This window comes from Mauremys reevesii, linkage group 3, assembly GCF_016161935.1.
Source record: "Mauremys reevesii isolate NIE-2019 linkage group 3, ASM1616193v1, whole genome shotgun sequence".
In the NCBI taxonomy this organism is placed as follows: Eukaryota; Metazoa; Chordata; order Testudines; family Geoemydidae; genus Mauremys; species Mauremys reevesii.
The window spans coordinates 87488997-87505631 of NC_052625.1; the positions used below are offsets into that span (position 1 = coordinate 87488997).

Sequence of the window (16635 nt, forward strand, 5' to 3'; positions counted from 1 at the left end):
TTTATTATAATTAAACTAGTAGTACAAACAACTGCAGGATCTCGATATTTCTATCTAATCTCTCCAAACTTTCCTGCCATTTTTTACAGTATACTAAGAGTTTGTTTGTGGGAGGTGCTGGGGAGGGTGGGGAGCTGAAGATGTTCTGCCTAGGGGCCCATAAAGTGTCAATCCAGCCCTGTGTGCCTGTGTATATATATTTAATATGTATTCTATACAACAGTGGTGTCGTCTGATGGCCCACTTGACATATTTGTGATGCATTTGCCTTCAAACGTGCTTTTTTAAAAAAAAAAAAGCATTCTAGCCCTCAGAGTTGCAAAGATAAACTTCTAAATGTAAACTGATGCAGCACATCTTCCTCAGTGTGTAAATGTACATAGGCAGCCTGAAACAAAGGCTTTACAAAGTGGGCACGCCCCTGTTCCCTATTTGTCTAAATGGGATGTTGACTCGAAAGCCTAATGTTTGCATTTCACATGTCAACAATAACTGTTTCATTGCTGATCATTTTCCCAAATGGGGTGGGAATGAAACCCAAACACGGGGGAATTGTGAGTTGCTGCAAGGGAGGAAAAGACAGTGGGAAGAACAAAAGAGAGACAGATGAGAGAGGGAAACAAAGAAATAATAGTGATGCTGAAGATGAGCTTATTTTCCCCCCGGTGATGCTGAATGGGGCAAGAAGGCATTGAACAAATACATAATTATAATATCTTACTTTAGTTACCACGTAAAGGCCATATTCCAGCCTAGATCTTTGTGCAAATCTCCCACCATCATCAGTGAGAAACTGGCTGTACATTTAGGGTAGTATGAAGTAACCCTAAATTTATACAGATGGGTAACTTTGCAAGGTCTAGAAAAGAATTTCCTAACCATAAGTGCAATTTTCCAGAACTGTGCAGAACAGGTAGTAGGGAAAGTCTGGATGTTTATGGTGCGTGGTGAGTTTAGGGAAGGAGGCACTGGAAGGTTGGTATGCCCATTGGGGCAGGGTTGAGGTTGTGGTGGGTTGTCTGTGGGATATAGTGGTTGTGTAGTAGTCAGATGTGTGTCACTGGGTGGAGGAGTAAAACATAGGTCCTGTTAGATGCCTTACCTTTTCATTTCCTTGCTTTTTTGTTTTTTTAGGTACGTTCTGTATAGAGGGATGCTAACTCTCACACAACCTAGTGTTGGTGTGCTGATTAATTACTGAATTGAAATAACATGTCAATATTACTTGTCACTTAGCAGATACATAATTGTAATCATTAGATTTTTATAAATTGTTTGCATATTATAGTTGAAAAATAGGATTACAAAAATACTGGTAGCCTGGTTTTTATTTTTATTTGCATAACAAAAATAGCTGTTTTATTAGCATCAGTTTCCTGATTCTGCTGTCTACATTGCCTGCTGCTGCTGTTTGTAGTTATTGTTTATAATTTGTATTGCAAGAGCACCTATGAGTTCTGGTCATAGGTCCTATTGTGCCATATGTTCTACAAACAAACAAAAAAAGATGGCCCTGCCTCAAAGAGCTCACATTGTTTGTGGAATTCCTGTTATACAAATAACAAGGTATGTTCTAAATGTTACTGTTAAAGCTGGTGGCTGGCCTAGTGAACAGAGCACTAGACTAGGACTAAGGAGATCTGCATTTTATTCATAGTTCTGCCGCTGGCCCACTGGGGGAATTTGTGTAAGTCATGTCACCTCTGTGCCTCAGTTTCCCCATCTGTAAAATGGGAGGAGGGGGAAAATAGTATTGACTGCCCTTGTAAAGCCCTTCGTTGCCAGAAAACTCTGTGAGAGTTAATAAATAATAATATCTAAGGTTCCATTTGTTAGAAGGTGTCAGTCCTTCACTGGTGATTTTTATGTCCTTTATTCTGACCATTAAAATTAAAAAAACAAACTCTCTCTCTCTCTCTCTCTCCCCCCCCCTTCCTCCCCCAGCCCCCCTCCCAAACAAACAAAAAACACCTAAAAACCATGCAATATCTGACCTGTGTATTTCATGGTGACAAACAAAGTGGGAGAAGCCACAAAATTTAGGTTTTCTTTGGCTTCTTAGGTTTACATGATCTTTTTAGAGTGAACAAATCCAAGCCCATTACTAAAAAAGAAAATCAGACTCAGAATTAAATTTGTGCATTGGTACCAGCCTTTTCCTGTTTTTAAACATAAAATTTGTGGTGTTTTTAAGACAGAGTCTGCAATACTAAATCAAAACTTTTCTGTCAAAATGTTTTTTGATGGAAGATAGGGGTTTTTTTTTGACTAAATGATGTATGTATGTATTTATTTATTTTGCACAAGTTGTCTGCTTTCCATAGGGAATTATGAATTTTTGTTCAGGTATTTTTTGTGTTTTGTTTTTTTTACTTTTTTTTTCCAGTCCTCTGCTCCCAAATTAAAATTTTCTGTAAGGAGGGAGGGAACATATTTTCCAACCGACTATAACAAATATCTATGAAAATGAATATATCATTAACATTAAAGAATAACTGCTACTGAACAGACTCCTGTGAAAGTTTTAAATATTTTGTATCTATTGGTAGCTTTGGCTACATATTCTGTCAGCTGCCATATTGCAGAGTGAGATGAGCAGAACTAGGGGAACTACTCATAATGAGCAATATATTCATTTACTTTAGCCCCTTTTTTCTATTTGCCAGTGATCTATGATTTTTAAGAATGTGTTCATTATTTTGAATTATCCAATGAATAGTTTTATGTGAATATATTGCAGCCTATGGAATGCGCACAAATTATTTGCCGCAAGTATTGCTTTGGATATTTGTACTTCCTTATTTGCACCTTGTGAGTCATTCTGGTCACATAAATCAAACCATATTGTTTCTGCTCTTGGATTAGATGACTCCCAGACTCATAAAGAGACTCATAAAGAGCCTTCAAAATGGCCAGCAGCATGAATAGTTGTGTAAATACATATTTATGTAAGTATTCGGAACACTTCCTCTTTTAGTCAATGATCTTGAACAAGAATGAGCTTGACTGAGTATGGAAATCAAATAAAATGACTGATGTATACTCTTGTAGTGAATTCATGCTTTTTATTTATAAATCTTTGAGTAATCCCTCATGAGAGTGTGCTATAGAATGTAATAGGGGTTAAACCAAAAGTATTCTACATAGATTATTCAAAAATATAGAATTTAGTAAAGAATAATGCCCTTTATATAGTGTTTTTAATCACTCTATGGAATTTGGTAGTTGAGATATAATTATTACATTCTGTAAGATAATTTAGCAGAAAAACTATAATAAGGCTGTCATTTTTATTGAATTACAAAGGACTTTTACATAAGGGATTTCTTTAAAGGTGGTATTTACTCAGTGCTAGGACAGAGTCTTATCTGTCTTTATCATTCTGCCTCTTCCTCCTCCCTGCACCCCCTCACCCTCCTTCCCCTTTCTGGTTACAGCTCCACTTTTCTGGCAGGCTACATTTCACAGCTGTGGCTCCTCTCTAACCCATGCAGAAATCATCTCTCTCATCTGCTGAATCTTGAATCCAGGATGACTTCACCCTTAGATTTTGCTAAATTTGCCTTCCCCTTTCTCCGGCTATTTTTCCTTATTCTTTCAAGGGAGTAGACCAGGTTTTCCTAGAGTGGGCAGAAGAACAGAGAATGGGGGACACACATCAGAGAGCCTACTTTTCTGTCTTTTCTGAAAGGTCACAGTTTCAGGTGGAATTAGGCAAGTTTTGGGAGTTTGTTGGTTAACTCTACTTGTTTTTTAAAAAAACAAACAAAACCAAAACCAAACTACTGTTGTTGTTGTAAAGTAGCTGCTAGATAGATGCATGAACTGCTTTTCATAACATGTCTAATGATGTAAGTGCACTGAATACAGAACTTCTGATGACTTTGATGGGAGTTCTGTATGGGGAGCTCTTACAGGATCAGAATCAACATTTGTAACTGCAAACGCAAATGCCATCTAGAATACATTTTGACCATATTGCATTGGCATCATTTGCTTTCAGAGGGACCCACACATCTGAATCAGGTGGGTAGAGAGGATCATTTTAACTTTTGTATTTATTTTTGCACAAGAAAAGTTTGATTTCTTAGATTAAGGCCTGATTCTGCATTCTTTTCACACTCAAAAGTGGTGTTGAAGTCAATGGGAGTTTCTATGAGATACAAAGCACGTAGGATTGTGCACTATTGTTGTAACAGCTCCATCATTCCACAGTGACACTGGAAGTTGTATTATACTGGGTTTTGAATTGAGCTGGTCAAATAATGAAAAAATGGATTCACAAACAGATTTGTGAATAAACAAATAAGAATTTCTGTTGATTTATTCCTGATTATTCAGAATATTCAGATAATCACCAGGCATTCATGAAAATGTTCTCAAATCAAGAAAAGTTCCCAAATGTATATCTTAGAGAATAATGAAAATTAAATTTTATATTTGTTCTAATAATGCAGTCATGTAGTCAGGAAGCAGAAACAATATTATGGGACCAATCATCCATGAATAACAAATAATTAATGAATAATATATAAATGAAGTGAACAGTTTGCAAATAACTCTTGGCCTGAAAACTATTTGTCTGGAGTATTTGGTGATTTCTTACAAATACAGAATACATGCTCAATGGAGTATGAAGTGTGTGTGTGTGTAACAATATAAAAAGCCAAACTATGGCAATGTTTTGGTTTGATTAATACTGTTCAATCAGCTATAGTTTTGGATAAGCAACAATACAGGGACTTAACATAGATTTTCAGAATCTAGTAGGGTTTCTGAAAACATGCACTAAAAATGTAGAGATTCAGTAACTAATTTAATTTAATCTCATACTGACTGCAATACCTAAACACAGTAAAGGTGAATTTTGGATGGAGTGGTATCTTTAATTTTTGGTGATGATTTTCCTTGTTGACAGTTTTACTCTAATTTGACACTTTTTTCTATGTAAGATATTTGATTATTAAATATTTTGTAACAGTAACTACAGATATTTGCTTAGCAGTTGACAGCTCATTAATGTATTTGGTTGTACTAGGTGGTTTACAGACAGAGATAAAAACAAGGTCCTTGCCCTGAAGAGCTTACAAATTTATGTCAGCAAAATATCTGCATTTAAAAATAGGTTGCAACATTAAAACACCATTCATTAATCTCTTCTTTCTGTAAACTAAATCTTTTTTGTAAAGGAATTGTATTATTTTATAAATCTCTAGGAATCCTGATTGCATTCACAAGAAATAACACATTCACATTCAAGCAAACAAAAGTATTTACTTTCTGTCCAACTTCAATAGATATGTGAAATAACAGTTGTTAAGCTGTTTTGACAAAAAGACGAACAGTATGAAATGGCAAGTGTGAGTCATGAAAGCAAATCCACTGGTTTTGTTTTTCTGTATTTCAATTCAGCATTTTTAGGTAAAAATAGGTTATATATGTATGATAGCAACTTTACCAAAACCTTCCCACTTCTGTTTCTATTGGTTTATAAAATTAGTTCTATAATCTGTTTTGACATCTTGAACTTTTGAAAACTGTGTGGATTGTTTTCCATAGTTACAAAGCATTCAAATAACTGACAAAAGCATTTCACTAGGAAGGCTGTATGATCTTGAGAGGAATATCATCTCATTTGTTAATTTTCAGGATTAATGGTGATGATACATTAGGGCTTTGATCTTCAAACTGAAATAGTAGTCATCCTAGCCTTTTTAAAACTGTACCTGAAGTAATACGTAAAAATAATTGTATTATTACAATGAAGGACAAAATCTTACTTTAGTGTTAGTATTTGTGAGTGGAAAAATAAGTAGCTACTTTGGGAAGAAGGATAAATATTTTGAGTTAAAATAGAAAGATATGTAGTTCTCTTTCTCAGTTGCAATTGTGAACATTGTCAGGATTCCTAATATAAACCCCTGTGTTCAGGGGGTTTATAAATAAATTAGCTATAACAATTAACTCAGGAATGAAACCTGGCAATTAAATGTTTTGGTCCATCTAGAGAGAAAGGTGGACCTAAAAGAAAATAGAATATTACTAGTTACAGCAGTTTTTTGTCTGACAAAAATATAGTTTAAAATGAATATTGCAAATTAGTTATTGTATTATGTAGGCCAAGAGCTTTTTAATATGTGCAGTCACATATATAAAGTATGCATGTAACACATAACTTATCAATATGTGCGTATGATAGATGTGCAATAGATTATGTATGTATAATACTATATACATGTAATACAGATAAGTGCTAATACTCATACAAATACTTTTGAATTCATGCTTTTTGTGCATTAGTGTTATAAATCCATAATATGCAAATAAGAGCTAGTGTTATGGTACCAATTCAAAAAAGAGCATGCAAAATAGAGAAACATGTTCTGTAATTCTGATCCATTATGCACATACTACTGTTGATCTGATTTTATAGTATACTGTGTTAAATATAAGAATGATGTGCAAAACTCAACAGGTCTCTGAAAGAGCCTCCATAGGTCTATATACATATAACTAAACAGATTCCCCTTATTTTACATTATTATAGAAAAATCAAAACAAAGGAAATTTGTCCACAGAAATACCATACCTATTCCAATGTCTGAGCACAAAAGGGTAAGTAAAGAATAATTCCTTTGCTTTTGTGAGTTCAAATTAGACCTTGACCTTTATGTTAACTCAGTTTATGGTGGTTTATTATATGCAGGAAGATAGGAATGTAAATTCGAATAATCTTTAATTAAAGAGTTTGGTTTGTTCTCCTAATAGTAGCTCTAAAAGCATTTAACAACATTGCTAGAATGAGTGTTTTTATATAAAGACCTTTTTTACCAGTTTTGAAAAAGAAGAGAGAACTGTAGGTAGCTTATTCTATATACTAAAACTGGCAAATAGGGAGGGGGAGTAAATAATAACTGAAGATGAGACTGAATCTAGTAAAGGAGGGAAGTTTATATTAAATGCTTCTGTTAGACTCATGAAGCTCTCATTTTAAGTTTGGGATAGTATAGCAAAAGTGTGTGCTCCCCAAGGAAAAATATTTTGTGTTCTGAATTTGATACAATTGTAATAGGACTTTTTTTTTCTTTCTATTTTGGAGGAAGAGCTAAAGGTTTGGAAGACAGCTCTTTGGATGCTACTATTATTAATACTAAATTTCTTAGCTGATACCTTTTAACCAAATATAGGATCGGACTGTTTCTCAGGAGTCTGCTGCAAATCGCCCCCCGCCCCCCAAAAAACAACAGCAAATGCAAGGAAATGCTCCCAGCACCGGGGACTCAACTGTCAGAATAAGAAAGGAACAGTAGACCAGCTTGTTCGTGGATTTTACAGCGCTGGATGTCTGGGGAAAAAATCGTTTCCCAGACTAGCGAGGACTAGATTTTTCTCCCTGAAAGAAGTCATCCCAATGTAAACGTAGCTCTCTTTAATAAGCAAGTCGGTGGCTGTATTTTCTTTCACTGGGACTTTCTAATGGTGGTATAATTCCTGATGAGATTGATTTCCGTTAGCTAATGAATTTTCACTACCATTTAGAAACAAAAATGATAGCATCCCTGTGGAAGAGGATCTTCAAATAAGAGGGGAACATTTCATGAATGGCTAGCTTAACTGCAGGCAGGCAGGCAGTTGATTTCTACTGAAGAAAATATCAAACACCTGGACTTTGTAGTTTGTTTTTAACCATGCACCTTAGAGAGAGAGAAATTTTTCCACGGGGGGAGAGGAGGGGTATTATTAGTCTATTAAAATGTGGGATGGACGTTATTACTAGAGGGAGCCGTTCTTACATCCTGTTGTAACTCTGCGCGTGGTATTGTTTATGCTTGTTCACATCTTACTGTAACTGCACTGACCCCCTCTCCCTTTTGAGGGTGAAGGGCATATTTAAAACTCCCATATCGTTTCCTTTTCTACGTGGTGCTGAAAAAGGATTTAAAGTGAGAACGAAATCCGGATTGTGTTGCCTTATTGTGGAGCTCCTCAACCCGCCCCGTGTCAAACCTCTCCGGCCGATGTGCTTGGGTCAGTGCTTCCCACCACAGCTCCCCATTATTAGGTATTGTTTTGTCTGACACGCTGATCAACTGAGGTTTATTTTCCAAACACCCCGCTTTGCTACCTGTCATTTCTTTGTGGGTCCTAAACTGTGCGGTGTTGACAGGTCCATGCACTGCTAAATGAGAGAGCCTGGAAAGCCACCATGGGGTTTACCCTGGGGTTTCCGATTAGTGATGCATCAGCTCAAGCAGAGGTTGGGTTTCTTTGAGTGTGGTGGCTGTGTTGTTTTTTGTTTGTTTTTAAGAAAGCTACGCACTCTTTTAATTCATTTTACCAATCTGCGTGTGTGTATATGCCCTAAATTCAACCACAAACTTTAAAGTGCCACTCCTCCATGCACATCTTCCCCCAGAGTCTGGTGTCAGTTACGCTCCGTTTAAATCTGGAGTAACTCTAGCGAATTTAATGCATTTACTTCAGATTTGCACCACCCCGCCGGGGAGATCAGGATTTAGTTCTTCGTGGGGCTGGGAAGAGGGAGTTTTATGAGGGGGTTCAAAGGTGTGAACTATTTTTCGGGCTGCATGAGTGTAAGAGAAACTTTGAGCGTCAGACAAAATAGTAACTGGGGGGAGGGGGAGGGGTTATGCCCATCATTAAGTCTCTCTCTAAATCTAGAGAAGGGGTCGGTGGTGCTTAGCTGAGAGTGGACTATGCTCCTAGCAGTCCTCTACCCCCTGCTCATCCCCGCTGCTGCATCGCGTCTGCTCACATCACCCTCTTTGATCGCTGAGGCTGGAAGCAGCTCGGGCATGGGACCGGCTCAGCCGGTTAAGAAAGAAAGAAAACCCCGAAGCCCGAGCGTCCCCCGCCCCGCAGCTAGAGCGCTGGCGGCGGCGGCGGGCCGGGAGAGGCGCGCAGGCGGCCGGGGAAGCGCTAGCTCCGCCAGTGGGCGGTGTCTGGCGGCGGGGCCGGGGCTGAGGGAGCGCAGCGGCGGCGGCGCTCCCCGCCTCTCCCGCAGACACACACACGGAAATGTGGGTAGGGCGGGGAAGACGCTCCAGCTGTTTTGAATCGCGAGGCGAGCGCGCGCCGGCGAGGGGACACTGAGGGGGGACCCGGAGCGGAGCCACTTCGCCACCAGCAGCAGCGCCGTGGCCCCTCCGACCTAAAGGGGGGGGGCGCAGATGTGACGCCAGTGGCAGGGGGCGAAGCTGGTTCCCGGGGGCAGGGAGAGCGCCGCTCCCCGCCGCTCCGTGTCTCCAGCAAGCGTCCTGCCGCCCAGTGCCGCCGAGGGGCGGGCGGGCCGGCCGGCCGGCGGGGAGATGTCCAACCCCGAGAGGCTGCTCTCAGCCCGCCCCCAGGCCCCCCTGGCTGCAGCCGGGGGAAAGCCCGGCTCCGGCACCGTCCACTCCTATGGCCAGAGCAGCGGAGGCAGCGCCGCGGCTCCTCCTCCGGGAAGCGGCTCGGCTGCCTGCAGCTCTCCCTCTGCCCTGCTCCCAAGCAGCTGCCGCCGCCGCCGCGCCGCGGGGACCGCCGCCTCCTCCAGCATCGTCCCCAGAGCCGCCGCTCCTCTCTGGGCTCCTCCAGCCCCCTCCTTCCCCGCCCCTGCTCCCTCTTCCCTTCGCTCCTTGCCGCCGCCTCCTCCTCTCCTCCCCCTCTCTGCGCTCGCAAGTCTCCAAGGAAGGGGGGGAGGAGGAGAAGCGGCGGCGGCAGGAGGAGGCGATGTTGGAGGAGGAGGAGAAGCAGCAGCAGCAGCTCCCTTGATCGTCCATCCCAGCAGCAGCAGGAGCAGGGTGTTCTTCTCTTCCTCCATCCAGGGCTTGCTGCTCCCCTCTCCAGCCGCCGGACCCCGGCAGCACCAGCCGCGGCTCCTCCTGGCCCCAGCTGCCTCTCGCCTGTGGTCCTACAATTTCCTGGGTGCTGCAGCTGCAGCCGCCCGCGGCGACGGGATCCGAGGAGACGGCCCCGGCAGGAGCAGGACCCCTAGGCAGCGGCATAGAGGCTCCTTCCTCTCCTTCTCGTCTCCCCTGCTGCTAAGGCCAGACATGGAAGATGGATCTTCTTCTACAAGCTGCTTTAGGAGGTTTACAGACTGTTTCCTGGGCACAAGTAGGTGGCCGAGCACTTAGGGCAGGGGTTGGCTGCTTGCCTGCGGGGGGAGGATGGAGGGAGGGCTGGGTGCACGAACGGGGGTTGGGGCGAGCTACACGAAGGGGGAGGCCTTTTATTCTCCGCGTGGGGAGGATGGGGTGGCTGTGGATGCACAGAGCGGGGTGCGTAAAGCTGCATGGCGGAAGGGGGTGGTGGGTGGATGGAGTTTTATTTTGGGGCAGCCTATGATGTGTTCGGAATTTCTCTCTCGAGCGTTATTTTAGAATCAGTTGGGAATCAGTGTTTGGCTTGGTGCATGCTTGTTTGGCCATTTATACTATGGGTACCGTGGGGGAGGATCGGAGACTCTCACCTTTTCCGGGCTCAGGACTTGCCTAAAGTCGTAAAATCAGCAAGCTCCTGCTCTCTGAAGGTGTGGGGCGGGAAAGCAGCAGCAGAGAATATGGAAGCGGGACGAGGAAGGGTGGGATGGATGTTTGGAAGAAGACGAACAAAAACCCCCACGCGCCGGGCAGCTCTGACACAAGGAGATGGGTGTGTGTTTGCTCGCTCTTCAGCATCCAATGCCCTCTCCTCCTGGCGGCAGCTTTCAGTGCCGCCGGGATAACAACAGCCACGGCAGAAACACGTGCTGCGGGATACCGCTGGGGTGAGGAGGTGCTCGAGTGGCGGGAGGCTGGAATCAATGGGGCTGGACAGTCACAAGGGACTTTCTTACATCTAATAGCTTCCACCCCCAAGCGAGCGATCACACCCCCCCCAGCAGGTGTCGGTGGGCCCAGTTACAAAAGTGCCAAAAGGTGGCAGTGAGACCCATACATCCAACGTCCTCCTCCCTGCACTGCTCAGTCGGGGCCCGGGGCAGGCTCGCCGGGTTGTCCGATCGCAGCGGGGGAGGGGGGTTTCCTCGGTGCGTCATGGGAGTGGCGGGGTGGCCTGGAGGGCAAGCGGGAGGGGGGACGGATTAGGGGTAGCGTGGACTGGGGGCAGCTTTGAGAGGAGGGCGGGTGCCGGGGTATGGAGCACAAGGCGGGGGGAGCCGCTGGCAGCCAGCGCCGAGCTGCCAAATCCGCGAGGTGGTGAAGGGAGCGAGGCTTCGCATTGCAGGACGGCTCCATTCATAACCCGGCGCCGGGCTCTCCCTCCGCGCCCGTGTGCCAGCCTCCCCGCGAGCGACCCCCGGCCTGCCTCCCACCCCCGCCGCGGCCGTGCTGCTCTTCGCATTCGCGTCGCCCCGCCACCCTTCCCGGCTGGGATTGGCGGTGGGAGTCGCGCCCTGCAAGCGCTGGACGCGGGGCAGTTGCACACAGAGGGAAAGGTTTGCACACACAGAAGGAAGGACGACAAACAAGGCTGTTTTCTGGGACCTCTCCCTGTTCTGTTTAGTGGGCCGCATGAACTAGCCATTCTCTGACCACGCGCCTGGATCGGGCCTTTCTGTGCCTAGGCGCTGGACCTGGGGGTGCTGCAGCACCCCCTGACTTGAAGTTGTTTCCATCATATACAGGGTTTACAGTGTGGTTCAATCGCTGTTAGCACCCCACTATACAAATTGTTCCAGCGCCCCTGGTTCTGTCTTAGGAGAAATTCATTTCACCCAAGTGCAAATATTTGTGAAACTGTATTGAACTTTCTCCACTGAACTTGAGTTGCATCGCCCCCCTCCCCCCCAATGGTATTATAACTGTACTAGTGTGAAAAGGCTTTGGGGCTGGTTTTGACAGCCAGTTACTGCATTATTTTTTTTAAAAGGATGTTGAATCATAGTTTATTTTTAATGTCACAGGTTCAGTTTGATTAGGTGACTTTTTTGGGTGCATGTAAAAGCTATTTGTTTCCAAAATGTTTATATTTATGTATGTCAAAAATTTCAGGGATGCCAGCTAAGATCGCACCACGTTGCTTGATAACTCATCACTGATTTTAGTGTAATTAGCATAGTGAATATTTGTTGTTTTTGTGATCTGATCCAGGTGGGAAAGGACTCCCTTACACTTGCTTCGGCACTTCTTTCCATGCTGATCAATATGTCACCCTGCCATACAATCAAATGTGTATATATAGCTGTTTATGCATGTTCACATGCACCGTGTTATCACACTATGAAAATGTATAGCTAATTCCAGAAGTGCTTGTAGAAGTAGAAATTAAAAAAAAAAAAAGCCAAACCCATGGAGTTTCTTGCTGTCTTTATTCCTGTTCCCACTTTGAGAGAGAGAGGGTAGAAGGCTACTCATACTTACAGCACAAGTCAGATATTTTAAAATAAATAGTCTGAGAACAAGAGACTAAACCAGAGAATTTCTGCCAGTTGGGCAGTTCTCTGGCACACATCAGCAGAAAAAGAATTTGCAGGATTATTATGTAAAATATTTTGAAAACATGAGTCCAGTTCACAGAGAAGCTCTTAATAAATAAATAAATAATAAAGGAAGAAAGTCACACAAAATGCTAGAGTCTAGACAGCTTTAGTGGGGCTATTGCAAAAGGCAGAACTATATCTTTTGGAAAATGCACTTGTCAGTCCACATTTGGAATACCGCGTGCGGTACTGGGTACAGTACCATAAGAAGGATATTACTGTTATGAAGACAGTGAGGTAGTGTAGGGTAATGAAGATAATGACTCTGATGGATTATACTATGCATATCTCAAAGTTTATTATTTTCTATCCCAAACACTGTGTGGGTGTAAATAAAATCTTTGAAAAAACTGCACAATATAATGACTAAAGGCAGTTTACATAAGGAAAGGTTATGGGAATTGGGATGGGTTTCTCAGAAAAGAGACATTGAGGTGACCTAATTGAAGTTCTCAGCATTGTGATGCAGATGAAGTTGCTAGAGATTTATTCCCTCACTCTTCTCCCACATGAACACGCTAACCAGGCTAATAGTGGCATTCAAAATATTAGCTAAAAGCTGATTATTTTTTATTTCAGGTCCTGCAGTATCAGTTCATGCCACATCTGGCTGGTTCTTGCTCCGCTGTGATGACCAAACATGCCACATACTGGTTTTGTCACAACTAGAGCATTGCACTGGCCTGCAGTGGGTCAGGTAAATGTCTTTTATCATTATATTGTGTTTTTCAAAGTTTTAAAACTATATATTTAAGATAATTTGGGATATAAAATAGTAAACTTTGGGAAACATTCAATATAATAAATCCATAAGACTGGATTTTGGGTCCATCCTCCAGTGGAATTCCACAGTAGCTGTGATATTGTAAGGTTTTTGTGTGTGTGTGTGTGTGTGTGGATTGGTCTGAATTTCCAAGAGGCCATTTCTGCAAACACACATATAACTTTCCATGTGTGTCCCCTACGGGACTACACGCATGCAGAAAATTACTTGTATGCATAAGTATTTGCAGACTGGAGACCCGTGCTGGTAGAAACACTATTGTGACACTGATATTTTGGGCCTCATGTTTTCAACCTCATGTCTCAATAATGCTTTGTTGTGATGCCACAAGTTTGTCATGCATTTAAATGTGGCAAACGTAAAGCATCACTATGCAGTAATCATCCAAGAAGAGTGGATGTATTGGGATGTGGAAGGGTGGGGAAAGATGAGATTTTAGCTAAAATCGTATCTTGAATGCCTCTGATAGCCTGGCTAATGGGAAACTCAACCTGGGATCAAGCTGTTTTATCTCTGGCTTCTGTATCATCACTTGTCATCAAGATTCTGTAGGACAAATGTTTGTCTTCAGCAGTGATTCAGATGTGTAACTATGAGCAGAAGTAGGTTTTGCAATTGAATCTTCCTTTAAAACGTAGTTGATGTTGCAGTAGCCAGCATAGGCTTTGGCTCTCACTCTCATAAACGTGCTGGTTCTGCATTGTTTAAGGAGTAGAAATTTCACTGAAGTAATATAAACAATTATTTATGTGATTTCGGGTATCACTGAAAGGCTGTATCAGGATTGTTCTGTTGTTCTAGGCATTGTGCAAACATGTAGGAACACCAGGGGCCTTGCTGTGAAGAGCTTACATTTGTTTCTTTTGAAAAATATTGTATATATCAGGGAGTAGGAGGGAATGGGAGCAGTGAAGAGCAGGGTAGTGATAAAAAGCTCATGAAGTTACATAGGTTAGCTATTGAACAACTTCATGCCTCTAAATCTTGTGATTTATTTAATAAATAAAGCAGCTGGTCCTCAGCGTCATTAGTTGACTGATTTCTTGTAGGCGTTGTGGCAGAATTAGGTCTTAAATTGGGAAGGTAGTGATCTCACAGATCAGTTAGGGAGCACATTCCTTGTGGAAGGGGCAGTGTGAAAGAAAGCACAAGAATCTTTGTGGGAGAAGCAAACAAATGGACACTGGGATCACTCCATTTGAGTGAGATGCCACTTTTATCTGGCCACTTTTCAGAGTAGGACAGTCTTTTTGTGTGTTTTGTTGGAGTAAAGCTTTATGACTGTAATGAAGTCTCCTGACACGCACACTGACCTCCCTCCTGCCTTTGGTAGTGGTATCAGGTATTTGAGCCACTGTCATTTAATCTGGTCTGGTGGAAATTAGAGTGTTAGGATGGGTATATATGTATGTGTTTATATAACTTTCACACCCAAACCACGGAGTCACTTATCTCTGATAAAACTCAGTAAGTATTTGTTCTTACCAACTTTTTAATTTGTTGTACAGACCAAAACTTCCTCATATTCAGCTTTAAAATTGTTCTCATTCGTTATTCTAATACCAATAGAGTGTACGTAGCAGCTTCCAGTACATTTTTTAAATTTGTTTTAATTTACTTTTAGCTTTATGAAACATGCCCATCAGACATTCTCTGAATGTATGTTCATAATTTAAATACAGAGCACAACTTAGTGTCGGGCTTGAATATATCCAAAATTATACAGGGTTTCAGTTTAATAATAGTTTGGTCAATGAGATTTAAATGAATAACACTGTTCAAAGAATAGTCTCTGTTCCTTTTCTATTTATTATTTTAAAAAAAGGCATGTTTTCCTTAGCACAGAATTTACACCTTTTGTACTTTTAAGATGTTAATGTTTTTTATTACTACGTTCTTCAGCTCACACAGGAAATGTTAAACGACAATAAAACAAAACCAAAAAACAACCCATTATTACCTGTAGGTGAATGCTTTCCATAAAACTATCCCATTATATTTGAACTCTCAGTCCTTATCCTCAAAGGAGAGCTGCACAGCACCTTCAAATGACAAACCTGGGAGCTTAAATTCATAACTGATACTAAAACTCATGGATTGAATAGAGGCACTGGCTTTATGGCTTATTACAACAACCTATAACCCACTTACCCCAGCCCCAGCATTTCCTCCACCCCATATGACTGGAGAGGTGTTGGCACTTCACCTCAAATGGTCCCTGAAATATATGTTAGCTACTTATTCTAAACAATCTGTTCCACCTTGTATTTAGCTGTGATACTCTGAGTACCTTTCCCAGACCTGAAGAAGAGCTCTGTGTAAGCTCAAAAGCTTGTCTCTCTCACCAACAGAAGTTGGTGCAGTAAAAGATATTCCCTCACCCTCCTTGTCTCTCTGATATCCTGGGACCAACGCAGCTGCAACACTGCATACAGTGTTGTGTTTTTTTATTGTTGTTTAAACTTAACTGCGTTTATTTTCTTTGACTCAGTATATTTTGGGCTTTTCTACTCCCTCTGCTGGCTGTTTGAATTGTAAATAACTATATCAAACTCCGGTATTAAATCCGTGCTGATATTACCAATGCTTTCAGAAACATTGGTATTCAGAATTGCAGAAATCCATATTCATTTCAATCTTCATTAGAAATTCAGAAAAACCTACAGTTGGGAAATGGAAAAAAATGGTGGAAAAGGAAAATATGTTCAAATTTCTAAGAAGGGTCTTCTCAGTTTTGTTTTACTTTGCATTGATTTTAACTTTAGAAAAGTTGATGTCCTTTAGCTGCAGTGAGCATCTCCTTAGCAGTAAATAAACATCAAGGTAAATAAACATCACACTGCACTGGAAAGTCTGAGATGGATGCATTATACACCAAACAATTTTCTGTCGTATTAGGGTATTTAAAAACTGCAGAAAGGGCCATGAACTTTTTTTTTATTTTGTAAGGTTGCCACAATCAGTGCTCAGTCTTATATTTAGATGTGTAGGCACATGTTCAAGTGTATCTTGTACAAATGCAATAGCTAGTTGTGCAGGAAACTTGATTTGTGCACCAGTGTACAATAATTATCTTATATAGCACCTACCATCCTTGAGCATTTTACAAACTAAGCCAGGGATTGCTTCATGTACCACTGAAATGCAGCAACTTCTGGAGGGGAATAAGGCAATTTTAAGACTGTATAGCAACATTTCAGAGCGGGAAGTAAAGGCCACTGTATTTAGTTGAAACTGCAAGGGAAATTTTTGGACCATGCCTCCAGGATCTTTAGTGACCACTAATGGTTAAGGCCAATGTTTTATACCTCATCTGTGCTAGTGTTCTGGTTTAATTCTAACACAGACTGAATCACAACATCCCTTCCTG

At 41.9% G+C, this 16635-nt stretch overlaps 1 protein-coding gene and 1 long non-coding RNA gene across 21 annotated transcripts in view; both read left to right on the top strand.

Moving 5' to 3' along the window:
- The window catches only part of LOC120400774, a 276808-nt gene extending 268372 nt beyond the window's left edge, over positions 1–8436 (top strand). For all 18 annotated transcript variants that reach the window (XR_005596069.1, XR_005596072.1, XR_005596062.1 and 15 more), the window contains 2 exons: positions 6548–6615; positions 7100–8436. This is a non-coding gene — a long non-coding RNA (uncharacterized LOC120400774). The remainder of the gene's footprint in view (positions 1–6547; positions 6616–7099) is intronic.
- Positions 8437–9024: 588 nt separating this feature from the next.
- The window catches only part of PDE10A (phosphodiesterase 10A), a 300539-nt gene continuing 292928 nt past the window's right edge, over positions 9025–16635 (top strand). For all 3 annotated transcript variants that reach the window (XM_039529760.1, XM_039529761.1, XM_039529762.1), the window contains exons 1-2: positions 9025–9045; positions 9825–10116. In XM_039529760.1, the coding sequence (XP_039385694.1) occupies positions 9040–9045; positions 9825–10116 (298 nt within the window). In that variant the 5' untranslated portion in view covers positions 9025–9039. The remainder of the gene's footprint in view (positions 9046–9824; positions 10117–16635) is intronic.